General features: G+C 56.9%; 3 protein-coding genes across 8 annotated transcripts in view; 1 reads left to right on the top strand and 2 right to left on the bottom strand.

The window, feature by feature from the left end:
* Nucleotides 1-2,353: 2,353 nt before the first annotated feature.
* On the bottom strand, nt 2,354-19,010 carry ZMAT5 (zinc finger matrin-type 5). The gene is made up of 6 exons (XM_032705603.1): nt 18,882-19,010; nt 12,877-13,100; nt 12,401-12,463; nt 11,883-11,963; nt 5,572-5,683; nt 2,354-2,587 (listed from the first exon to the last, which is right to left on the bottom strand). Exons 2-6 carry the CDS (start codon nt 13,001-13,003, stop codon nt 2,458-2,460), a joined length of 513 nt encoding a protein of 170 aa, XP_032561494.1. The 5' UTR covers nt 13,004-13,100; nt 18,882-19,010; the 3' UTR covers nt 2,354-2,457.
* ASCC2 (activating signal cointegrator 1 complex subunit 2) overlaps nt 6,029-26,003 on the bottom strand; it is a 45,785-nt gene continuing 25,810 nt past the window's right edge. For all 6 annotated transcript variants that reach the window (XM_032705600.1, XM_032705598.1, XM_032705601.1 and 3 more), the window contains exons 17-21: nt 25,131-25,242; nt 24,629-24,705; nt 23,724-23,903; nt 16,217-16,222; nt 6,029-6,051 (exon numbers count right to left, since the gene is read on the bottom strand). In XM_032705600.1, coding sequence (XP_032561491.1) covers nt 23,735-23,903; nt 24,629-24,705; nt 25,131-25,242 — 358 coding nt within the window. In that variant the 3' untranslated portion in view covers nt 6,029-6,051; nt 16,217-16,222; nt 23,724-23,734. The remainder of the gene's footprint in view (nt 6,052-16,216; nt 16,223-23,723; nt 23,904-24,628; nt 24,706-25,130; nt 25,243-26,003) is intronic.
* LOC116795706 (cytochrome b-c1 complex subunit 9) lies at nt 19,093-20,780 on the top strand. The gene is made up of 2 exons (XM_032705604.1): nt 19,093-19,281; nt 20,544-20,780. Exons 1-2 carry the CDS (start codon nt 19,141-19,143, stop codon nt 20,580-20,582), a joined length of 180 nt encoding a protein of 59 aa, XP_032561495.1. The 5' UTR covers nt 19,093-19,140; the 3' UTR covers nt 20,583-20,780.

Genomic DNA, 26,003 nt, shown 5'->3' with positions numbered 1-26,003 from the left:
TTCCCGTCCCTCTCCTGAGAAGAGCTGCCAGAGGACACGGGCAGAGCCCAGCAGGGCTGTGCTTGGCCGGGGCCCAGCAGGGCCTCATTTCCCTAAAAGCTTCCCGATAAATTACTCCGGCTCTTGCTCCAGCAAAGGCACTTTGGCTCGTGCTCCACGATCGGGCAGCAGCTCCTCACCCCCACCCCGGGGACATGAGTCCATCCCTGCAGCATCCCTTGGGATCCAGCACCAGCCATCCCTGGGGGAAGGAGCCGGGAGCCCCATCCTGCTCCTGTCCTCCTCCCATGGCCTTTTTCCACGGATGAGCCCATGGGGGCTGTGTCCCATCCCGGTGGTGATCCATGGCATCGTTACATCTCCTGACACCGCTGTAACACCCCCAGAAACCTGCAATTTACGGCCCCCTCCGAGCCCCTGGGGGTTACACAGCTCTGTGAATCCCTGACATCCTGCAGGGATGGTTCCGTGGATCCACGACATCCTGCAGGGAATGCAGCCCAGGGGCCACAGATCACACAAGCTTCCGTGGGAAAACCCCTGTTTTAATTAACCCCCCTGACCAGCCCCTCTCACTCCCCAGGACAGGCTGGAGCTCAGCAGGGAACGCTCCCACTCTTGTCTTTCCAGTTTTATTGGGAATTTCTGCTCCAGGAGCAGCTCAGGCAGAATGTGGCTGTTGTGTTTTACACCAGAATTTTCATTTACAGTCGGGCTCCACAGCTCACCCAGGGAACTGCTGGGAGCTCCAGCCTCTCCACCAGAGATGTGTCTCTCTACCAAATTTAAGCTGGATCTGGGGAGCAGTTTTGGAGCTGTGAAGTTTGGGAGCGTTGAGTAAAGCAACACCTCCTGGATCAGCTGGAAAACCCACCAGGACTGGAGCACATGGAGCAGGGACGGGCCTGGGGGGCTGATGGAAGCACAGCTCCAAACCCAGGTGAGGAGCAGGGAAGGATTTTGATGCTTGACTGGGAAACAAAAAAGTCTGTGGGAGAGACAAGAGTGGGAGTTCCTTGATCCGTCAGTGCTGGTGTCCTCACTGGGTGTCCATGTCCCAGCTCCTGCTGCCACTGTCCCCCTCCAGTCAGCAGGGCTTGAGGGGGACAGGCTGAGCCCCCCAGCATTCCCCAGCTCCTTGGGGTTCTCCCCCGAGCCAGGCTGGGGGTGCAGGGATGCACTTCCAAGCTTGGAGAGAGCAGGCACAGCTCATGCTCCCACTCCAGAGCACGCCAGCATCCCACAGGTCCCGGGGTTCCTCTGCATTGGAGGTGCTCCAAGGGACCCTGATTCACCCCCAAATTCACTCCCAAATGGATGTTTGTTACCCTCCTGCACAGGGAAGTGAGGATGGGACACGGGGCTGATCCTGCATCCTTGGAGCCCAGGCCCTGTGCTCCCGCCCTCCAGCAAGCCCAGGGCTCCTGCTGGAAGCATACAAACACCTCTAGTTTGGCTCAGAGCTCCTCCAGGCTCCGGCCAAGGCTGTTTCCAGGCTTCTGTCACATCCAGTCCCTGCTCCTGTCAGAGCTGGGTCCCAGGGGCTGACGCTCCCGTGACAATTTGCCATCACATCCCGAGGCGGGAGCTCTGCCCTGCTCCGGTGGCAGCGTGATCCAGGCGGGATTTGGCCACAGGCAGTTGGCTCCTGCCCCTGCTCTTCATGAATCTGGACCCACCAGCTCCGTGCCCAGCCAAACCTGGAATGCACTGGCAGCGGGCACAGCCCTCCTGGACAGCCCCACTGCCAGAGAGCTGCATCCCGGGATGCTGCTGGACAGGATCCCCCCTCACCCAGGGAAGCTGGAGCACCCACTTCCCTTGCTGAGAAAGCCAAGGGCCTCCCTCATCCACCCCTTTCCTGGTGAGGAGAGATAAGTCAGTGAAACTCTCCCTATGGAGAAACCTGGGGATATTTTCCCTCCTTGCCCCTCGCCCCCAGCACAGCAGGAGTAGGAGCAGGGCTGAGGGGGCTCCCCAGGCTCTTCACCAGGAGCTCCTGGACACAGGCAGCTTCACACCCAGGATTTATCAGGAACCAGTATAAGTCATAAACACCCGAGGAAATTAAACATCAATTCCAAAAGCCTGGTTGCAGCTCCCTTCTCCAGCCTGGATCACGGAGCCCAGCGTGGAGCTGGACTGAGAGCAGGCAGTGCAGACCGCAGCGCTCCGAGGGGATGGATCCTGCCCCGGGAAACAGGGAATGTCTGCTCCAGGTGACAGCACACAGCCCCTGAGCAGGGCCGGAGCTCTGCTGAGCACAGATCCACATTCCAGAGGCAGGGAGACAACCTCGGAGCAGCTGAGCCCAGGGGAGGCTGCGGGAGAGCAGGAACACGACAGGCACAGGTTGCGAGGGAGGGGGAAGGGTTTTATTGGTATAAAATAACTCCGTCCCTTTCCCGGGGCACAGACAGGACTCCAGCCCCAGCCACGCTCCGGGGGTGCCCCTCCTCAGCCCCACTGCAGGGTGGGGGGCACTGGCCACCCCCCGGGCGGGGGGGCCTGCAGGGACGGGGGTAGCTCCTGCACGGGGGGCCAGCCCGGAGGGTACTGGAACGGCGCCGGTTTCTCGGGAAGAGCACTGTGAGGGGGAGATGGAAAGGGACGGGGTGAGATGGGGGGTCTCAGTTGGGCAGCAAGGCCAGGCTTGGGCTGGGCTTCCCTGTGCCCCCTCCAGTAGAGGAGGGGTTTGGTTATCACCAAGTGGGGATATCCCCACCCCCCCATCCCAAATCCAGCCCCAGGCCGGCTGTGTAACCATCCCCAGCCCATCTGAGCAGCCAGTGCTCCCTAAAGCAGTGCCTGCCAGTGGAAACTCCGGTGGGAGCACCGAGGGGGGGTGAGCAGGCACAGCCCCCCCGAGAGGCAGTGGCAGCAGGCACAGCCGGGTACTGGGAGCAGGGCTGGCCCTGTCCCCTCTGCTCCCCACTCCTCCCACAGCTGAGCTGGGAGAGGAACAAACAGAACCAGCAGATGTTTCTTCCCAAGCAGCCCAAATCCCAGCCCAGCTGTGCACTTCCTAAAGGACAAGGACCCCTCGGAAATGGAGGAGCTGCCAAACCAACGGGGTGTTTTCACCCAAGGACCCTTCAGCAGAGGGAACAGGCCTCCTCCTCCTCCGCCCCTCGGCCTGGGAATCACTTTGTCCCTGCCTCTCTCCCTCGGGTTTACTGGTTGAGGCCCCTGCAAACACCACACTGGGCTGAAATGCAAGAGCAAGAAGCATCACTTCGTCTCCAGCTTGACCTGGGCAGGTTTAAATTCATGGCAAACGTACCCTTTGCATTAATTCCTGAGTGCAGGAAGCTCATTTGTTCTCTCCCACAAGCCCTGACAGCAGCCTTGCAGCTTCTCAGGCCTCTGCCTCGGATCCTGATGAATCTTTTTAATTGTTATGCCAGGAGAAACCTAATCAAACTGTTTTACATAACTCCAGGGAGCAGCAGCACCCTCCCCTCCCTGCGGGGCCGCTGCCCTGGCCCAGAGCCAGCTCCAGGAGCGGAGCGTTTTCCAGCCAACTAACACAGGGCAAAGTCACTCAGCTGAAGGTTTATCCCCGGGATGGGGATTCTCCAGAGAATCCCCTGGATGAGACAGGACTGTGAGGACACAGCAGCCCCTCGGGGAAGGGGTGTTTGGTGTCACAGCCCAGCCCTGTGGCTCAGGACGAGGGAATGCTGCAGGGTGGAACAGCACAGCCATCACCTAACGAGCTGCTCCGTGAGCAGCAGCACTAATCAATAGGGAAGATGCTGCCTGGGTTCTCAATTCCCTGGGGCCTCATAAGCTACAAGTGCTATCAAAGGTTTGCCTACAGCTGGAGCTGTTGTCCCATGTGGATCCTCCAGTGTCGAGCAAGGTCAAGAGTATTTTCCTTAGAAGGTGTTAAGGGGATCCCTCCCCTTTGGCCTCTCCCAGGCTCATGAAACCTGTGGTATCTCAGAGGCTTTGAGGCCTCAGACCCTCTTCTGATGGAAATCAGCAAGTTTTGTTTCTGATGGAAATCAACACTCTGTTTCCCTTGGAAATCAGGGTAAAAATCAGTCCCACCCTGGCAGAGCTCCACTGCCAAGAGAACCATGGAATCACAGGCTGGTTGGGTGGGAAGGGACCTTAAAGCTCTTAAAGCTCATCTCCTTCCACCCCTGCCATGGGCAGGAACACCTTCCACTAGCCCAGGGTGCTCCAAGCCCCAGGAACTCCCTGCAGCTCCATCTCAGCTCTCAAAAAAACAAAGGCACAGCCTGACTTGGGAAACAGGCACCAGGTGGAAGATTCCAAACGGAGGGCTGGGACAGGAAAAGGTGGAAGGCAGTGGGGCAGCTCCCCATCCATGGACATGGACTGCTAGTCCAGTGTGGTGCAAAGGATCCTCACATTTCAGGAACCTCGAGGGCTGCAGGGGGGAGAGGGAGATCCTTGCCCTTAAAAGTGCTTTCAGGAGGGACACAGTGGACTCCCCAGGAACCCGGAGCACAGGGACCTGCTGGAAACAGGCCCTGGCAATGCAGAACAGCTTCAGAAGGAGAATGTGGGGCTGCAGAGCACAAGGGGAGAAGAGAGGTGACAGGGCCAGGCACTGGAAAGGCTGGGTAGAGGAAGGGAAGTTTAAATAGTTGGTGTTCAGCTCCCGTAGCAGATGGTTTCTGAGCCTGCAGGGATGGGGAGGCTGGGGAAAAGGCAACAACCCTGGAAATTTTGGGCATCTATGGAGGCCACAGGGACCAAGTTCTGAAGGTCTGGACATTCCTCTGAGTATGATCCTCTGAGGAAATCCCTCTGGGAACAGGGATGGCTATCTTTTGTAAGAGCTGATCCACCCCAAGATCCAGGGATTCACGGGCAGGACAAGCAGAGTGGGCAAATGAAGTGTAGGGGTTGGAATGTGGGTACCACTGCAAGGCCAAGGGCAGCTGAGCTGAGGGACAGAACAATCACACAGCAACAAGCCCAGACAAGCATCAGAAGGAAGATCCTGCCCAGGCCAAACAGGGAGAGGACAGGAGCAAACAGAGAAAGAACAAAAGAGAGATTTGGCACGTGCCCAAATGTCATCCCATTAAGCCTGCGGCACAGTCAGGTGAGCCGGGAAACAGCCAGCACGGAATCCGAGTGGATACTGTGAGGAGGAGCCAGTTCCACCCTCCCCCTGGCAGGGAGAGCAGGCAGGGGTGGGGGAGCTGTCAACAGATGAGACCAGGCCCCTGCCACCAAACTCTGCATTAATAACTTGGCAGCACGTGGGCATTGTCCTTGCAGGAGTGTCTGTGCACCCTGCAGACAGCACGGAGCCAAGCCACGGTGTGGCTTGTTCTCAAGGCCTGGACTGTCCCCTGGCACATAGGGACATGTGTGGACACGTCTCTGACATGGGCAGGCAGGGCTGGATCCACACACGTGCCCCTCATGTGTGCTGGAGGGGTGTTCAATGATCACTCCCATGGAGTGGGATCTCTGATAACCCGCACCTTCCCCCTTCCCACCCCTGCTGTGGGATCCCCCCCTGCATCCTGAGGCGCAGCAGCAGCAGCCAGAGCACACCCAGGTGATCCCAGACTCCTGTACCTGTTGCTCTGAGCTGCACTCAGTCTCTGGGCTCTCTTCTCCAGCCAGTCCTCGATGGTGCCAGGTGGGATATCTGCTCCCTCCTGCCGCAGCTCCTTCAGCCTCTTCTCCCCTGGTTGAGAGAGGGAGACATCAGGGAGAGCTGGATCAGAGGGAGGGCCGGGAGGCCACCAGACCCTGGTGCTGCAGTCCTTTCACTCCATTAAACCTGCTGCTCATTACCCTGTACGGTTTCCTGTGGTGGAGAGAGTATGGAACAGTGGCAGTCCCTCCTCCTCCTCTGCCCTCCTGCCATCTGACGCTTGGAGTCATCCCTGGTGATAGCTCCAGCCAGGCAGAGCCAGGGACGAGGGCTAAGCCAGCACAGTGGCACTGAGTGACATCTCCCCCCGGGGCAGATCATCCTCATCCTCGCCTCAAACAGCCTGGGCTGGCCCCGAGCCTGGAGCTGCTTCCACCTGGCAGGAGGGACTGTGCCACCTCTGCCCCATTAGGTGGGAGTGACAGGGATATGTGTCCGGGTGGCTGCAGCCCTGGCAGGCCAGGAGATCCTGGGAGGTTCTGGGAGCAGTTACAGCCGGCACAGGGATGTCAGAGCTGCTGTCAGGGCTGGTCACGGTGCCTGCTGTGACACGTGCCCAGCCCTGCAGAGCCCGGGCAGGAGCTGTCACCAGCACAGGGACAGAGCCAGGGCACAGGGAGCCAAGGGACCAGCTCCTGCACTTGGAGCACGGAAAGCTTTGAGTGGGAAGGGACCTTAAAGCTCATTCCATTCCATCCCCTGCCATGGGCAGGGACACCTTCCACTAGCCCAGGCTGCTCCAAGCCCCGTCCAACCTGGCCTTGGACACTTCCAGGGATCCAGGGGCAGCCACAGCTTCTCTGGGCAACCTGGGCCAGGGCCTCCCCACCCTCACAGGGAAGGATTCCCTCCTGACATCGAACCTAAATTCCCCCCCTTTCAGTCTGAACCCGTTACTCCTTGTCTTATATTTCTCATGCAAGTTAGGAATGAGGAAGGAAAACAGTAGGAAACCTCTGCTGTCCAGTGAGGGTCCTTCCAACATTTCAACTCCTCCAGCACCCTGGGGACCTGCAGACAAACCTGTCCTGCAGACACTCTGTCCTCCCCGGGCAAGAGGGCACGGAGCCAGCGGGGCAGCCCAGTGCTCACCAGTCCCTCCCACTGGGCACAGCTCCAGGGGTGTCCAGTTAGCAGAACTGCCCAGTGTCCCCAGCAGCAGGGAGGGAGCTGGCAGAGAACAGGGTCTAGCAGGAGTCCTTGACACTGTGGCTGCCACAGCCACGCTGCTGCCAGCACGACAGGCGGGGCGGGACGAGGAGCCGCTCCCAGCGATCACATCTCCAGCCTGGTGGAAACTTCCCACCTAACACGACAGGGAACGTGACCCTCGGAAAAGCAAACGCTGCTGACAACAAAAGGGAAGCAGAAGCAGCCGTGTGTCACGGCCCTCTGCCCTGCTCACCCAGCCCAGCAGGGGATCCCTGATCCCATTTAGGGATCAGCCAGCCCAGCAGAGCCAGCTGCAGCCGTGCCCCCCAGGAGCCCCCTCCACACCCACCCACCATATGTCACACGTTTAAGGAAAATATTACACCTTTCCAGACAGGGTGTGAAATTAATACTGCTTGGGCAGAGTGAAGGATCACTTCATCCTCGTGCTGGCAACCAATTATTCATCTGCCTGTTGAATATTAATAAGGATGACAGGAATGTGCTACACAATGAGCAGCCGGAGATGGATAATTTGTCATCCAGCCTTTTCATCTGGTGCTGCTGGGAGGGCGACGATGCGCTCGGTGCCACCACAGACAGCCTGCTGTGGGCCTGATGTCCAGGTGCTGCTCTGCAACCCACTGATAAGGCTGGAGACAGGGCTGTTCCAGGCTCCTACAGCTGTTCCCAAGGATCAAAGCCCCAGCAGAACTACCTGGGGTGAGCCCAGCCACCCGCCCAGCCCAGGTGGGGAATGGGGAGCCAGGAAGCTCAGTCTGGAGAGCTGGGCACTGTTCAGACTCACGGTACCCAGGTTCAGTTCCCAGGTTAGACTTCCCTGGCAACCTTGACCACCTTACTTCCCTTTGTTCCAGGCATCTCCATCTCCTGAGCACCTGGGCACATCCCACCTTGGCAAGGGGACCAGCAGCGGCTGTGATGAGGCAGGGAAGAAAATCATGGAGAGAAACCTCTCCCACTTCTTCCTACCACTAAGATTTCCTCTTCATCCAGCTCCAGAGCCCAACACAGAACACACAATAAGCAGATGAAGCCTCTCTGTTCAGAGCAGGGAGCCTGAGCACCACATCAGGAACTGGTGGGAGTCCAGGGACTTGAGCAGCCACAACTTACAGCCCCATCCAGAAGAGTTCACTGCATGCAGTGGGACCACTTCAGGCTCACACTGGGATAAATGAGGCCCCAGATGTCCCCCTTAGAAAGATATCCAGCTGACTCCCTGTTCTCACTGCTCTCTGAGTTATTGCTCCGGAGCATTCCGACCCTCAGGCTCAGAAATGGGCAGCAGGGACAGGCAACTCTCCTGCCTTGATGCACGTCCATCAAAAAGGTCATTCTTTCATCTCATCTTCCTCTGGAGCACACACATCTCATCCAGGGACTACCAAACCCACCTTGGAAACACCCCCTGAATGCCAACAGGTATTCCAAGAAGTAGCTCTGAAAGGCCTTTACCAGCCCTTCCTCCCCACACGTGGCCAGGCTGCAGCGGGTGTGAAGGTGCTTCCCCTCCTCCTCACCGTGGTGTTTGTTTCACAGTCTAATTACAGCCAATTAACAGAGTGTCTGTACTGGTGAAGCACCTCTAATGATGCCAGAGTGGGAGCCCACATTTACCTTCCCTTCCTATGCAACTTTTCCCAGGGGTTCTCTTCATCTCTGTCCCTGGAGATGGAACCCCCAGGACAGGTGGGTCACCCAGCAAAGGGATGCTCATGAAATCCTTCAGCTGCCTCCCTGGGGGGGTGATGTGGGACCCCAAACTCCTCCAGAGCACATGAACAGCACCAGACTGTGGCTGAGAGATGAGGCTGATGAATCCCTGCACCAGGAGCAGCAGAACAAGTTACCATTCCCAGCCGACTGTGAGCTCTCCTCCCGCTCACCGCCCAGTTGAACCAGTCGGCTCCAGCCACCCCAGCAGGGTCCCTCATGTCCTTCCAATCTCATGGATACACCAGAAACACTCCCCCAGCTGTGCCCTCGCCCTCCCCTCGCAGCCCTGCCTGGCTGGAGCTCATCAGAGCCCGGGCTGGGTTGATCCCACCTGCACCACGGACACGGATTAGGAGCAGCCAATAACTCTGAGCAAGAAGATGGCAATTTGACAGTGACTTTTTCTGACATGACTCTACTTAAAATGACAGCCTGGAAGTGTCTGGCTGATGAATGATGCAGCAGGCTAATGCTTTGATGCAGGAACAGCTGGGAATATCTCTCCCTCCCTGCCGAAGGTGTAAACTGTTGCTTCTTGATGAGGCTATTCTACAGGGTGCAGAGATGCTGAAGCCAAAGTAGGCCACGCTCCAAGCTGTTCTAGAACAGGGAATCGTCCAGAAATTTTCCTACCTAACCTACAAGACTTACACAAACAACAGGGTGAACTCTCTGCATTAAAAAGGCCAAATGTTAAGGACAATGTAATGTTTCCTTTGGCTGTGATAAAAGTGCCTTGTTAGTGAGCTACCAACACCAAACACTCCGGAGACTCAGGGGCAGGTTCAATATTTACATGACAAAAAAAGTGTCATCACGGTTTAGCAGTGTTAGAAAAAAAGTCAGATGAGGCTTTGCCTGCACCAGAGCTGAGGAAAGGGGGGTTAAGCAGCATTGTGGACCCACCAGGAGACTGTTCCCTTTATCCCACCAGCCTGGTCACCTCCAGCACGGTCACACCAGGCTCTGCACAAGGTGGGGAGGCTCTGGAGCTTCCAGCCTCTCTGCTCATCTCAAATCCCCAACCACCCCCAGCTCCAAGCCTGTCAAAATCTCCCATCCGGGAAATCTCCGTGGACACTGAGAGCCTGATCCAGAGCACTGCTCCAGCCCACGCTGTGGCATCCTGCTGGCTGCAGCCTGGCATGGCTCGTGCACAGAAACCCCAGGAGTGGGTGGGAATGCAAATGGGACCTTCCTGTCTCCTGTGTGTGTAACACAACCTGCCACACGCGAGCCTGCCTTCAACCCAGCACCTGAGACACGGATGCCTCGGCCGCAGTGTCCCCATGTCACACCAACAGCGGCTGATCCCTGCACCCGCTGTCCCTGGTAAGGGCTGTACCTCTCCCCCACCGAGTCCTGCTGAGCCTGTCCCTCCACCAAACCCCTCCAAGCTCTCTGGTCCCAGAGAGGGTCTGTGTGATGCTCTTCTCACACGGGATTCTCATAGAGCCACACACACGAGAGGTGAGGACTGAACTGCCCAACCAGGCACCCCCCGCTCCCCGGCCAGCCTCTTCAGGGCTAATTGGTAAATTAAATGTTTTACTCCTAACACAAATACAAGGTTTCCAAGGAATCCCCCCGGACGCGGCTCTCGGCAGCCAATCCAGCGCTCCGAGCCGACCCGTTTGACTGCAGTCAATATTCAATAAGCAGGGTAATTGGCGGGGGAAGCTGCTCGAGCGCACAGGAGCTGCCAGCCTTCCCCGGCAGCTCCGCTCCGCTCCGAGGAACTCCCGCTTCCCCCGCAGGCACAGCCGGCACCGACCGGGAACGCCGCAGGTTCCTGACACCCTGTGCTGCCCCCGGGGCCCGGCAGGGAGCGGGAGGGAGAGGGTTTGGGCTGGACTGGAGGCACTGCCCTCTGGGGAGGGCTGGAGCACTCCGTCCCCGCGGAGGTTGATTCAATTCCAGCGTGGATCAGAGATCGATCCAGAGTCACCCCGGGGAGTCACACACTGACTCGGCACGGAGAGCGCTGGAACAGCTCCGTGGTGCCTTCCCCGAGCTCTGCCTCCCCAGATCGGATCCCGCAGGGGGCCGGGAGAGGCTCTAACCCACCCCCCCAACATCTCACATCTCACACACACACTTCCAACTTCAGCCTGGTTTTTCCAGACTATTGGCAGACCAACAGCTGGCTCCAGGGAGCAGGGTGGGCACCAGGGCTGCTCCAAGCTGGGCTGCACTGGGAGCAGGTCAAGGAGGACTGTGAGGCCATGTCTGGGTGCTGTGCCCAGTGCTGAGCTCCCTGTACTGGACATACTGGAGGGAATCCATCAAAGGCAAGAGACAATGGGCACAACCCAAAATACAGGAATTTCCTTAAGGAATTTCCATTTAAGTATTTAAAAAAATACATATTTTTTATTGTGAACATAGTCAAACACTGGCTCAGGTTGCCCACAGAGGCTGCAGAGTTTCCAGCCTTGGAGATATTCAAAACACAACTGGAAGTGCTCCTGAGCACCCTGCTTGGAGCAAGGGCAGGTTGGGACCAGATGATCTCCAGCAGAGATCTCAACCATTCCACAAGTTCCCACCATCACCTCACTCACACTCCCTGGAAGTGTCCAAGGCCAGGTTGGACGGGGCTTGGAGCAACCTGGGCTAGTGGAAGGTGTCCCTGCCCATGGCAGGGGGTGGAATAAGCTGAGCTTTAAGGTCCCTTCCCACCCAAACCATCCCATGATTCTGTGATTTTCTCCAACCACTATGAAGAAAACAAAGCTGTCACCCCTTTTAGGGAAAAGAAGTGGTAGTCCCAGAATGAGAAAGCTCAGAAGTTCTCTGGAGACTCCCAGCAGGGAGCAGGTGCCACCCACCCTCTGCCCACACCTCAGTTCCACCAAAGCCACACGAGCAGAGACCATTCCTGGATCCAAGACCCCCTGTCCTGTCCTCAGCACAGCCCCACAGCAGGACGCTCTTCCCACAGGTGGAAGCAGCAGCTCCCTGGTAGTGGCAGAGAGGTGGGGGGAAATCCAATCCATAAATTTAAGGGGAAGTGATGTACCAGTGCCCTCTGCTGCTGACAGTTTTTATTCCCTGACTGAGTAAAACCCCGAGGGCTCACAAAGCCCACTCCAGACTCTTGCTGCCAAGTGGTAACAGCACAGCCCAGCTCCAGGTTTGTGTCTGTGCCAGCAGCTCCAGAGCAGGGAGCACAGGACAAACAGCAGCATTCCCGGGCTCCAGGCTCACACAGCACTGGAAGGCACAAGGGATCCGTGCTCTGCTGGCTCCCTGCAGGATCACAGCCTGCACAACCCCCCCTGCAGCAACTGCCCCTCCAAGGAGACCCCTGGACTTTCCTCTTTGGAGGACTCACCTTGAACTTGAGCACTCAGCTTCTCCAGGTCCTGCTCTGTCATGTGGGAAAATCTGCAGTTGGACCCAAAATCACACTGTCCTGGAACAAATGGGGAGATTTGGAAATTCAAATTTCAATTTCCAAATCCACTAGGTTAGATATCAGGAAAAAAATTTTCATGGAAAGGGTTGTAAAGCATTGGAATGGAGGAGTCACCACCCCTGGAAGTGTTTAAAAAACACACTTGTGGATGTGGCACTTGAAGACGTGGTTTAAGGGTGAACATGGTGGTGCTGGGTTGATGGGTGCACTTGGTGATGTTAAAGGTCTTTTCCAAACTCGGAAAAGCCACAGAGCATCGTGAGACCTGCCCACAGGAGATCCTGCCTTGGGCAGGCAAACCCAAGCTCCACTTCCATCACCCCTCCGAGCCAGATGCTGGACACACAGGCCCAAGCCCCTCACTCCAGCCTTGGGCTGGCTCTCCAAGGAGCTGCTGGAGCTCAGGGACTTATTTGCACCTCAGAACTCCTCACCTGTCTGCAGGAACTTCCGACAGGGTTTCTTGGTCTGCTCCTCCTGCAGGATAGCGGCGGCATCTGGGGGGACAACGGGTGAGAGCAGGTAAAGACCCCGTGCCCAGCAACACTCTGCCCTGTCCCAAACAGCTCAGGAACCACAAGGAAGCACAGGAACACACAGGCAATGGTCTCACAGCCAGCTGAACCCAAACTCAGTCTTTGCTACAGCCAGAATGCACTGCCCTGCTCTCTTCTCAGACCCTGGATGCACATTCCCACCGCATTCCTCAGGTGGCACTCACAAGTGAGACAAGTCAGAGCCTGTCTCCGTTTTGCCTCTGCGACTGCTCGATGCAACAGCATCAGGGCACACAGAGTCATCAGTGTGTATAAACCACCAGTGCTGATTTATTTTCTATTCCCACTGCCCCACCTCATCCATCCCCTCCCCAGCCCCAGGAAGGGAGTGGCAGACAGCTGGGAGCACCCACCTCGGAATAAGTCGTACCAGACTCTCTTAGCCCGGAGATGCTGCACTCCATTGAGGTGTTTCTTCCTGTTGTGCAGGTTGTCCTGGAAGGACCTGTCACAGTAGTCACAGAAGTACCTTTTCCCCATCTCTGTGCTGGCAGAGCAGCCTCAGCACGGCCTGGGAACCATCAGGCAGTTCCTCGGCACCCAGCCACGGGAACGGAGGATCCAGGATTTACAGCGCCTGCTTCCAAAGGGGGAGAACTCAAATCGCTCGGGCTTGGCAGACAGAGAGAGAGGTGAGACCCAGCAGTTTATATCCTTGTCCATCACAGGCTGCTGGGGCAGGATCTGCTGCCTGCACATGGGAGACAAGGCTTGGATCTGCATTTATCTCTGTCACAAAGCAGCAACAGCTCTGCTGGAAGAATTCTCCTTCCCTGTGTCCAGATCACACAAAACAGAGATCCAGAGAGCCAAAGGCTCCAGGGAAGGTGCACCAGAAACCATCCAGGGTGCAAACAGGAGGAGCTGGAGGTCCTGGGGACCTTGAACCACAATCTCCACGAGCTGCCATACAGGAGGAAGGAAATTCCCTCGTGTCCACCTCAGCAAGGAAAGGAAGGAACTCAGCAAAGATACTTGTTTTATCCTCAAAGATAAAACAAAAGCTGATCTCACCTGTCCTGCAGGTGGGAAGCTGCACTGCAAACACCACAGGACATAACATTGCCTTCAGCCCACCCAGACACCCCTTTTGCCCTGCACATCACAGCCTGCTCCCCTCACCCTCCCCAGCCTGTGGCACCAAGGTGTGTCTGCCTCGAGCACAGCACTAAGGTCACACCAGCCCTACAGCCAGGAAAAAAGAACCCCAACTCCACAGCCACTGAAAACAACCTGGAGATTCCTGGTCCTTCTCCCCCAGGGAAGAGGGAAGCACATCACACATGTAGGTGTAGCCTGGAGACTCTGACGAGGAGAACTGAGGAGAGACAGGACAGAATTTGGGAGCTCCCATCCATGCTCCAGGTGAGGTCAGCCTGTGTTTTACCTTTGAGGCACCCATGCCGTGGGATATCCCTGCTGGAGGTGCCACAGACACCCTGAAGGAGCTGCAAGTTCCTTCCTGCGGGATATGAAGGTACCTGATGAAAGCCAAAGATGGATGGACTGGGAGATAAACTCCAAAAGCAACTCTCCACGTTTTGACACCTTGACAGCCAAATGCATTTAAAAAATGGCACGGGGAGCAGTACAAGAAATAAAGATTTTCTAAATAAAACAGGGCCAGAATCAATCACAGCCTCCCAGATGATTCCTCAGGCTCAGCAGGAAGAGCAGAACTCCAGGCAATCCCTCAGAGCCCGGTGTGCCAAGCTCAGGCAGGGCTGCCAAGCCTTCTGCCATCCATCCATCCATTCATCCATCCATCTATCCATCCATCCAGGCACCACACTCCCTGCTCCCCAGAACTGCTGCTTCAAAGGAAAATTGCTGGAAATCTCTGGGGCCTCAGACCACAGGTGAAGCTGCCTCCAGCTGCATTTGATAGAATAATTTTCTGATTGTTTTGAGTCAGCTTGAAAACCTCCACACTGAAGGTGAAACACTCAGAGACTCCAACGGGACTGGAAACCTCGTTGGTTTAAGGTCCTTTCCTTGGTGGGTGAGGGGCTGGACCTGCCCCAGCACCCAGAACCCCCCCCGTGCCCTGGGCTGATCCCCCAGCGTGGGACACAGGGCAGGGGGGATTCTGCCCCTCTGCCCCCTCAGGTGAGACCCCCCTGCAGAGCTGCTCCAGCCCTGGGGAAGAGCACAGGGAGGACGTGGAGCTGCTGGAGAGAGTCCAGAGGAGGCCCCGGAGATGCTGCCAGGGCTGGAGCCCCTCTGCTCTGGAGCCAGGCTGGGAGAGCTGGGGGGGTTCACCTGGGGAAGAGAAGGCTCCAGGGAGACCTGAGAGCCCCTTGCAGGGCCTAAAGGGGCTCCAGGAGAGCTGGAGAGGGACTGGGGACAAGGAATGGAGGGACAGGACACAGGGAATGGCTTCCCACTGCCAGAGGGCAGGGAGAGATGGGAGATTGGGAAGGAATTGTTGGCTGGGAGGGTGGGGAGGCCCTGGCACAGGTTGCCCAGAGAAGCTGTGGCTGCCCCTGGATCCCTGGAAGTGTCCAAGGCCAGGTTGGACAGGGCTTGGAGCAACCTGGGCTGGTGGAAGGTGTTCCTGCCCTTGACAGGGGGTGGGACTGGATGAGCTTTAATGTCCCAACCCACCCAAACCATTCCATGATTCTCCAGGTGAAATACCTTGTTGGAGGTGGTCAAACTTGATCCACAAACCTGGCTCCTGCATGGAATTTGTAACAGCTCCGTAGGGCTTAAGGTCTGAAACTGTCCTGCTGCAGCCCAAGAAACCAAACCCAAGTTCTGTTTAATGAACAGGGACCCATAAATTCCCTCATCCTTCACTGGATCATCCCAGAGTTTTCCAGCCAGCTTTGCTGCACTGTGGTGGGGCTGCTGGAATCCAAAGGGAACATGTCTGGCCCACTGGCAGGCTCTGCTTCTGAGTACCGAAAAATCCCTCTTTCACATCTCATTCCACAGTCTCCCAAAGTTCCTGGTGACATAAAAAGCTCCCTGTCTCAGCTCTGGCTCCTGCACTCCATCTCTGCAGAAGCAGAGATGCTGCAAACAGGGAAAACAAATGAGATTCTGCAGTGGTCCCACACAAGTTTCCAGAGCTCTCCCAGGGAATTGTGCCTGCGGAAGCCCAGCAGCAGCCAGCCTTTGAAATCGGGTTTCAAACTTTCCCTTTCATCACCCCGACAGCAATAATTGCAGAAGCTCCTCCCCCTCCTCCCCCCCCCCCCAAAAAACAAAGCAGAAAGCTCCTACAGATTCCAGGCAGATCCCACAGCTGCCTGCTCCCAAATTCTCCAAGCAATTCCCATTGCAGGGGACGAAGGAATGAGCAAAGCAATTAGAGGAGCGTTGGATTCTCACTGAGATTGTCCCTCCAGTGATCACACCCAACACTTATTCCCATCTTTTTAAGGATTCCACTGCATGGAAATCTGGCTGGATTCTGCCAACTCTCTGCAGCACCAGCACTCGGCGGGTCCGGAGGAATCAAAGCTGCTTCTGAGCAGCACCAGCCTATTTCCATCTCCCCAAACAGCTCCAGCCATAAACAAAGAGCATTATTCAGCTGTGAACAGAGATGGTTCCTAATTAAATCCATCTTGGCCATTATGAAATAAAGTAAATGTAGCTGCCCTGTAAAGCACAGCCCCGGCTCTGCCGCTTCCTCTCAACATCTCCAGACCCTGATTTGCAACTGAATTGAGGAGCTGAGACCCCCGGACCCTCCACAGCCACAAACGCTTCCAGACAGGCTCTGGGCCAGCTGGAAAGAGTCCCTGAACAAATGCAAACACAAAAAAACCCCACAGGGGCTTTGCCTTGTATAAAAGTATAACACGACTCCTCTGCTGTGCCTCCTGGAGCACTGAGGCACCTCCCAGGTGTGGCACAGCCAGTGAGGGGCTTGGGACCACTCCAACCGAGATCTCCCGTGCACCATCCCACGTCTTCCCTTCTCCAGCTGCTGCCAAAACACTCCACGGTGCTCTGTGCCAGCTACAGATTTCATCCAGGACTCTTGGGGGGTGTCTCACCGGGCAGGGGGAGAAAGGTGACCCTGAAATGGGCACACACGGACTCGTCTGGGCCTGGGTGGAACCCCAAGAGCTGCTGCTGGGCCCTGACCTCAATTTCCTGCCTTCTCACAGCCCAGGCCTGGGGCCATTCCAGCCCCTTTGGATATCCAGGCAGATGTGAAGTTAATTAAATCCAAGTGTCAAGCTTATGACACTCAGCTGCCAATTTAAATGGGCTCAGATCTGCAGGGAGCCTTGGGCTGGCAGCAGAGTCTGCTGGCACCTTCCAGTGACAGAGGGACAGGTCCTGCTTCCCATTTACCTGGAGCAAATCATGGAATGCTTTGGGTGGGAAGGGAACTTAAAGCTCAGCTTATTCCACCCCCTGCCATGGGCAGGGACACCTTCCACCAGCCCAAGCTGCTCCAAGCTCGATCCAACCTGGCCTTGGACACTTCCAGGGATCCAGGGGCAGCCACAGCTTCTCTGGGAATTCAATCCCAGCCCTTCCCCACCTCACAGGGAGGAATTCCTTCCCAATATCCCACCTAACCCTGCCCTCTGGCAATGGGAAGCCACTTCCCCTTGTCCTGTCGTGGAATCATCGGGGAATGGGTTGGGTTGGAAGGCACCTCAAAGCCCACCTCATTCCACCCCCTTCCATGGGCAGGGACACCTTCCTCTGGAAATCCAGGGCTCGACTTGGGATCAACACCAGCCCAACCATACACAAACCTGCCCGGTGACAGCAACTCACGGGCTGTTGGGGAGATTTGTCTTAGATAATCCTGAGCAGTTACATTTGAAAAGTAACAACTGAGCTTTTCCAACCTCTGCTCTGTGTGAGCAGGGACAGGATCCAGGGAATGGCTGGAGCTGTGTCAGGGCAGGCTCAGGTTGGATCTCAGGGAAATGTTCTTCCCCCAGGGGCTGGTTGGGCACTGCCCAGGCTCCCCAGGGCAGTGGGCACAGCCCCAAGGCTGCCAGAGCTCCAGGAGGGTTTGGACAACGTTTTCAGGGACTGGGTGGGATTGCTGGGGTGTCTCTGCAGGGCCAGGGGTTGGACTGGATGATCTTCTTGGGTCCCTCCCAGCTCAGGAGATTCTGTAATTCCAAAAGTATAACACCACACACAGCACAGGAATGTGTCAGGCACATTCCAGGCTTCCAGCACGAGCAGAGGCTTTTCCCTAACCCAGAAAAAATCCCACAGATCCCCACAGTCGCTGCATGAGAGAACCAAACATAAATAAATCAGGAGAAGTGACTCTGCAGCCAGACCTTGTGCTATTTCTGAGTGGGTGAGACAAACAAAACGACAGAGCAGAGTCACTTGAGGGTCTGCTCTGGAATTTCATGTAGATGTTCATTTAACAACAACCCTGAGGGGGAACAGCTTCAATTTTAGGATTCCTGAGTCCCCAGTGTCTGTCCTGCTTTCCTAACCCCAAATTTGCCTCCCTGTCCCATCTGTGCTGGAGCCACCCTGGGATGCCTTTGCCCTTACTGAGGTTAAACAGAGAAAAACACGAGGAGAAGGTGGCAAAAGGGAATGTTCCCACTTCTGTTCTGCCACATGGGGCCACATCTCACTGTTCCCGAGGCCTCTGGAGCCCGAGGGTCCTCTGGCACAGAGAAGCTGTGGCTGCCCCTGGATCCCTGGAAGTGTCCAAGGCCAGGTTGGATGGGGCTTGGAGCAACCTGGGCTAGTGGGAGGTGTCCCTGCCCATGGCAGGGGGTGGGAATGAGATGGGCTTTAAGGTCCCTTACAACACAAATTCCATGATTTATGAGGTGCACACCACTCTCCCTCTCACCCCACACTGTCACCGACCACCCTCCACACCCCCAAACTGCCAGAAAACACCCAAACTGCCAGGGGTGAGCAGAGGGCAGTGACCACAACCCCTTCGTGTCCCTGTCACCCCTGGAGGGCACCCTGGCAGGGCAGGGCAGGGGTGACTCTGCCCCCTCAGACCCCAGCCCGGTCTGGGTCCCCCCACAGCCGTGGCCGGGCTGGCTTCAAGGCACAAAGCCGGACCTAAACCCTCGGGCTGCCCGGCGGGGCCGCTGAGGGGAACGGGGGCAGGACGGGACGGGGCCGAGCGGGACCCCCCTCACAGCGACCTCTCACAGGGTGCTCACACCGAGCCTTCACATGGACCCGTCACGGACCCCTTCAGGGATCCCTCACACAGCCCCCTCACCGCGACCCCTTACACGGAGCCCTTACAGGGATCCCTCACAGGGACCCCTCACACGGCTCCCTCACAGCGACCGCTTACACAGAGCCCTCACAGGGCCCCCTCACAGAGTTCCCCCCCCCCCCCCCCCCCCCGTTCCCCAAGGCCCCGCTCACGCACCTCCAGCCGGGCCAGCGCCGCACCGCCTACACTTCCCACAATGCCCCGCGCGCGCCCCGAGCCCACCGCCCGGCACCTCCGGCACTGCCTACAACTCCCAAAATGCCCCGCGCGTCTCGCACCCCGCGCTCAGCGCTCACACGGCACCGCCTACAACTCCCACAATGCCCCGCGCTCACGCAGAGCACCGCGCCCCTCTCTCCCAGCACCGCCTACACCCCCCATCAACCCCCGCGCAGCCGCGGTGCGCGCGGCCAAGATGGCGCTGCTGCGGCAGGTGTACGGGGCGCTGTTCCGCCGCACCTCCACCTTCGCGCTGTCCGTCGTGCTGGGCGCCGTCCTGTTCGAGCGCGCCTTCGACCAGGGCGCCGACGCGCTCTTCGAGCAGCTCAACGAGGGGGTAAGGCGGGGGGAGAGGCCGGGAGAGGCCCCCGGCGCGCGGGCCCGCGCTGAAGGTCAGGCCGGCCCCGGTGCGCCCCGCCCGGGGCAGGCCTCGGGCCGTCCCTGAACTGTTCCTAACGTGTCCCTGGGCCGTCCCTAAACTGTCCCGGGCCGTTCCTAAACTGTTCCTAACGTGTCCCTGGGCCGTTCCGAAACTGTCCCGGGCCGTCCCCACGCTGTCCCTAAGCCGTCCCCGGCCCCGCGGTGTGGCCCCAGCCCGGGGGGCTCCACGGCTCTCGTGGCGCTCGGCGGTCGCGGCTTCGGGCTGTCCTTGGGCTCCCCCGGCTGCGGAGCCGCTGGAAGGGCCGTGGGAGGCGGTGGGAGCAGGAGTGGGAGAAGGAGCTGCTTCTGTGCTCTGTGTGCCCCCGGCTCGGCCCAGCGGCCCCGGGCACAGGGAGGGCGTGGGCGCTGCCAGGTCGTGCTGGGACACGGCACCAGAGTCCCGGGGTGAGCTGCGGTGAGAGGGATCAGATCGTCCTTGTGTTCCCAAGCACAACTGTGATGGGATAATGACTGCTGGGCGCAGGGTCACGTGCAGGGCAGAAACAGAGGCTTCCTGTTCCCCTGGGGAAAAGAAGGATCCAGGGAGAGCTGAGAGCCCCTTGCAGGGCCTAAAGGGGCTCCAGGAGAGCTGGAGAGGGACTGGGGACAAGGGATGGAGGGACAGGACACAGGGAATGGCTTCCCACTGCCAGAGGGCAGGGTTAGATGGGATATTGGAAGGAATTGTTGGCTGTGAGGGTGGGGAGACCCTGGCACAGGTTGCCCAGAGAAGCTGTGGCTGCCCCTGGATCCCTGGAAGTGTCCAAGGCCAGGTTGGACGGGGCTTGGAGCAACCTGGGCTGGTGGGAGGTGTCCCTGCCCATGGCAGGGGTTGGGACTGGGTGGGCTTTAAGGTCCCTTCCAAACCATTCCAGGATTCTGTGACTAGGGTTGTTCTGTTCCCATAGCTTCAGGAGCAGAACTGCCCTCTCTGGTCTGGGTGGGAATTCAAGGCAGGGTGACTGGGATACTCCAATCCAGAGCAGGGGGAAGGGGATGTTCTGCAGCTTCCTCCCTGTCCAGACTAAAAGCCAGGAGCCCCCTGTGACCCTCACATCCAGTCCAGGGCTCCCTCACCACCTCCCAAGGCAGGGTGACTATGAAACATAAACTATAAAATAGCATTTTAGAGTGAAATGTTATCCCAGCACCTCTGAAAAGCCTTTGTTTTGCACCCAGAAACTGTGGAAACACATCAAGCACAAGTATGAGAACTGAGCAGCTCAGCAGCAGGAACCAGGAAGGAGCAGGGAAGGATTTGGCCTCCTGAAAGTGGGAATGGATTCCTGATGGAACAACTCCAAGCCAGAGTGTATCAGCCCCCCACTGAGCTGATGTGAGGCAGGATGGACTCGGGGGTGCTGCTGCTGTTCTCGACTCACGGTGTTCAAATAAAACTCTGGTCCTTGTCTCATGTGTGTGTGTTCACCTCACCCATCCTTTGGCTTCCTTGGGGCTCCTCCTTCTCCAGGAGATGGAGAGTGGTTCAGTGCAGCCCCACTCCTTAGTTCCAAGGCATGGGAAGGAATCACAACCTCCTAAAAATGGTTGGAAAGGCTTGGAAGCACTTAGGGAGCTGTGGTTTAGTGACAACCCTTGGCCTCTGCCTGAGGAGAACCTGGAGAGGGAGGAGCAGCTCTTGTCTTTCTTCTGGCCTGTTCACAGAGAAGGGGCTTAAAATCATTTACATCATCTTTGGTAGGTCCTGTACACGTTGGGGGAGGTTCCTGGCCCCTCTCCCTGCCCTAACAGTGGTAACTCTGCCCAGCACTGGCCCCTTGAGCTCTGAGCAGGCTGAGTGTGCCCAGCACTGCTGGGCTGAAAATGGGGGGGAGGTGGTCCAAAACCTCCTCAAAGGGGATGTGGATCCCTTCCCTAATTATTTCTGTGCCTTCTGGCTCTTCAGATGGCTCGAGGGTCAGAAGTCCTGTAGGTCTGTGTGGTACCACCAGTCTGCCCCCACCCTGGGATCCAAGGGGAGCTGCTGGGCAGGGAGAGGAATTGGTCCACCCCCCCCAACAGCTCGATCAGGGGAGGGATGGGAAGGGACCTTAAAGATGATCCAGTTCCATCCCCCTGCCTTGGGCAGAGCCATTCCCTCCTCAGCAGCCTCACTGAGGAGCCCAGCCCTGACTCTGGCTCTGTCAAACACCTTTTATTCCCAGGAAGGGATATCTGGGTACTGTTTGGGGTAACGCTCCAGTTAATCACTCAGCTCTCTTGGGAGATCTGGCTCAGTGATTCCTGCTCTTCCCCAGCCCAGCAGCCACATCTCTCCCTCTTCCCTCCATTTTCCCTAATCAGGAGGAATTTTAGCCCCGGCTGGGACAGAGCCTGTTAGAGCCAGTGCTGGGGGCAGCAGCTTTACTGGCTTTGCAAATGGGCACCAGGGGCGAAACATTTACTCTAAACACTTAGAAAACATCGTGTTTTTAGAGTAGGACCCAACCCCAGCTGTGCCAGTCCCAGCTGTGCTCTCTGGAGACGCTGAAGGGGAAGGTTTCAGCGTTCCTGGGACAGCCCCAGCCCGTGGTGCCAGCTGGCTCTGCAGTGCTGCTGCTCCACGCTCAGAGAGAGGTGCAGCTTCTGAGCAGCGGGAACCAAAGCTGAATACAGGATGAGGGGGAGACAGCACTGCAGTGGGCAGCAGGGAGGGGCTGAGCCACGAGCCCAGAGAGCAGGAGCTGCAGGAGAGCAGAGTTACCCTAGCAGGGGATTGCCCTGCACACAGGATTTGGGGACAGTGGTGAATACAATTCTGTTTTTCCTCTGCCTGTCATCAGGAGGTTTGAAAGAAAAATCTCCTTGGAGCACTCAGGACTTCACCTCCTGTTGTGGCAGTGGCAGTTCTGCTGCATTTCTGCTGCTCTGCCAACAGCCCCACAGCAGCTCCAGTCACACCCCAGCCCCCTCAGAGTTAAACCAGGCACCAAGGTATGTCTACAGACCTTACTACCACTTTACTACCACCCTGCTCCTGCTGCAGCTCTGGGATTACCCTGGATCATCACCCCCTGCTCATTTTCTCAGCATGGGGGGTGACAGCCACAGGCACCTCTGCAGTTATAGAAAATACAGAGTGGTGGGAAGATGCCACTAAGTGCAGATTAACCAAGTCAATTAATAAAGCAAAGGCTACTTGGTTGCTGGAAAGTTCATCTCCATGATAAGGACAGCACTCCAAAACATCCCAACGCTCCATGACAACTGGAACAACTCTATCACCAGCTGTGGGCAGCTGAATCCGGGATGCCCAGGTAGAGTTGCAGCCACTGCTGTGGCATCTGAGCACCTCACACACAGGTCACCTGGTAATTTCTGTGTCTCCCTGCCCAGGGAACAACTCCCTGACAAAATCCATCCCTCGGGAGGAGCCCCTCAGCAAGTCACTCTCAGCTCCCAGCCTTGCCCCAGCAAAGGGTGGTGGGGGCAGTTCTGCCTCATGGGGTGGGACAGGGGGTTACTGAGGAGGCAGCTCCTGGGGACTCCAACCTGCTGCCTTCAGCCTGGATTTCCACACCCCTGGCATCTTGCTTAGCATTAGATCCTCATTTTCCAGCATCTTTGGTCTCCGTGGCTGTGGGTAAATCTCATTACACTGAACCAACACGGAGCAGGGAGAGAATTTCCCTGCCTGCAGATCCAGCACCGAGAGGCCTGTGGAGGTTCCTCTGAGTTACAGATCAATCCTGTCTGCGAGAGCCTAAAACACCACCTGAAACATCTCAATCATTTATTTGCCATGGTCAGTTTTCACAGGCCTCACTCAAGGGACAGAAACCTATGGCAAGGTCTTATTCCCCTCAACTCCTGTGGGTCTGCTGGCAGTGGGAATAGCCTGAGCAGTTCCCTGCCAGCATGGAGCCGTGCCAGGGAGGGCTAGGTTGGATATCAGGCAAAGGTTCTTCTCCCAGAGGGTGGTTGGGCACTGACCAGGCTCCCCAGGGCAGTGGGCAAAGCCCCAAGGCTGCCAGAGCTCCAGGACAACGCTCTCAGGGACAGGGTGGGGTTGTTGGGCTGTCCTGTGCAGGGACAGGAGCTGGACTGGATGATCCTTGTGGGTCCCTTCCTTGGGATATTCTATGATTCCAGTTCAGGATAAGGCATTTCAGTGGAGCAGAGAGCTGGGGGCTGTCCCAGGGAGGCCACAGAGCCCCTGGGAGTGGCAGGGAGGGCACAGGGATCAGTATGAAAATAAAACTCTGCAAATTATAAATAGTACAAAAGGGAAGGAGGGGCTGGTGCAGCCTGTCCGGTGTATTGGGTGCAGCCACCAGCACACACGTGTGTGTCTGTGAACCGAGGAGGCTCAGGGCCTGCTCCTTCCCGGGAACAGGCAGCGCTCCCACAGGGAACGTTCCAGGAGTCCCTCAGGAGGGGATCATGCCCTTGCTGCGCTTCCTGTCGGCCATGGCCCGCCGGCTGTGGTTGGCCCTGGTGCTTTTGTTCGCCTCCTTCTTCCTCCGCTCCTGCACCGTGTCCCGGTTCTGCCCGTGGCCCTTGGCATTCCCAACAACGGCAGAGCTGTCGTGCTTGTACCTGCAGGACACAGGAAAGGACATCACAACGAGCACATGGTACAGCTGGGGACAGAATCCCACACCCCCAAAACACCCGGTGATGAGGAGTTCAGCCCTCGGGCCTTGGCTCATCCCAGGGATCCACAACAGCCCAGGATCAGCATCAGCCACACCACAACTGTGTCCTTTGACACACTGAGCCCATCAGCTGAAAACAGCCCATAAACTGCTCCCAAATCCCTGCAGGAGCTGTTGGAGCTCTGGAAGCTGTGCTCTCCAAGATCCTGCCTTGCAAAGGGTTCTGCTGCTTGTGATAAAGGGCCTGGAATGACAGGACAAGGGGGAATGGCTTCCCAGTGCCAGAGGGCAGGGATAGATGGGATATTCCTGGCTGAGAGGGTGGTGAGGCCCTGGCACAGGTTGCCCTGAGAAGCTGTGGCTGCCCCTGGATCCCTGGAAGTGTCCAAGGCCAGGTTGAACGGGGCTTGGAGCAACGAGATGAGCTTTAAGGTCCCTTCCCAGTCAAACCATTCCACGACTCCACGACAAGCCAACCCATTCAATGGGATAGAACCACCAGCAGTGAAGCAGAAGGTGGATGAGGAAGTTCACACCACGGTGGTGGTGACCCTGATGTACAGGAATGTCAGGAACAGGAACACCCTCAGCCATTCCAGTCAGCAGCAAAACACCTGCCAACTGCAGAGCCAGGGAACCACCCCCCAGAGGCTGGTCCCTGCTTACCCCTTCCTGGCCAGGAAGGCCTGGCGCCTGGCCTCGGCCCTCTCCCGCAGGACAGCGGGGTCCTGCACAAAGTGGTCCTGGAAAGAAGGGAGGGGAGAGGTCAGGAAACCCATCAGCACCCTGCAAAATCCTAGAGCAGGAACAGAGTTAGTCCCCGGTTCATTATCCCTGCAGGAATTGTGTCAGGGGCTCTGAACACCCCCTGGCAGCGGCGCTGGCTGAGGCCCCTCCCCACAGCCCCCCGGGACCAGCACAGCCGTGACACAGAGCCCTGGGACCCCCGGGGTGCTCTGCTGGCACTGCCTGGCTCTGGAACAGAGCAGATCAAAGCTCCCCACACAGTAAATGTCCCTGCTCCAGCCTGGTTATCCCGGGAAGCAGCAGAGCTGTCGGGGGGATGTGTCCCAGCCCAGCAGCTCAGCCTCTGCTGCTGCCGAAAGAGCCACTCCAAAATCTGCTCCACATCACCCTGCAGGGAAGAAACAGGGTAAATCAGGGTCACCTTTGTTCTTTCCTTTTCATCTTCCTCCTCCTCCTCCTCTTCATCCTCTTCCTCCTCCTCCTGTCCCTCCTCCTGTCCCTTAGGCCTCAAGACCTGAGGAATTGTGAATGGCCTGAGAACCAACACACAGACAGTCAGCAAGGAAGTCACTGCAGCCACAAACACTTCACTGAACCTTATTGGTTTGCATCATATCTTTAAAAAATGAAGTTCTACCAATTTCATGGACTTTTTCCCGAAGAAAAGAAAAAAAAAGGAAGGAAACTCAGCAGCTAATGACACGTTCCTCACGGTAATTAATGAACACATTCTTCACTGGGGAATGTTCACTATGAAGTTGTCACTGAAAATAATAATAGTTATTAAAAGAAAAAAAAAAAGGAGCAGGTTAGGGAAAACCTCAAACCTCACAAGGAATTTCTCCAAGCAAACAACTGCTTCCTTTGGGAAAGGGGGTTTTAGTAAGGAATATCCTTTGTTAAGCTCTCCAGTCAGGAACCCCCAAACCTCGAGTCCAAACTCAGACAGAAACATTGATGCTCAGCAAGTGTTGTGCTCCAAACCCTCTGTGAGTGGTCAGGGGTTGTCCATGGAGCCCAAATATCATTGCTGTGCCCCAGTTTCACACAGGGGGAAATCCTTGGAGAAATCCATCAGGATTTATGAATCACCCTGGACATGCAGAGCAAAGGGCCTGGGGGTGGAGGCACAATTTACCACATGACTTTTATTCTTTAAAACATATATATTTGTGTGTATGTTTAAATTCTACTGGAATTCAGACCCACCATTCCACTGCCAAAGAAACAAATGTAAATCCAGAAAAGCCTTTGTTATTTCACACCCACAGATCCAGTTTTCAGCAGAAACATC

The sequence above is a fragment of the Chiroxiphia lanceolata genome, chromosome 18 (assembly GCF_009829145.1).
Source record: "Chiroxiphia lanceolata isolate bChiLan1 chromosome 18, bChiLan1.pri, whole genome shotgun sequence".
NCBI classification, from domain to species: Eukaryota; Metazoa; Chordata; class Aves; order Passeriformes; family Pipridae; genus Chiroxiphia; species Chiroxiphia lanceolata.
Note: the sequence above shows the minus strand (reverse complement) of the source record. Positions and strands in the feature narration are given on the sequence as shown.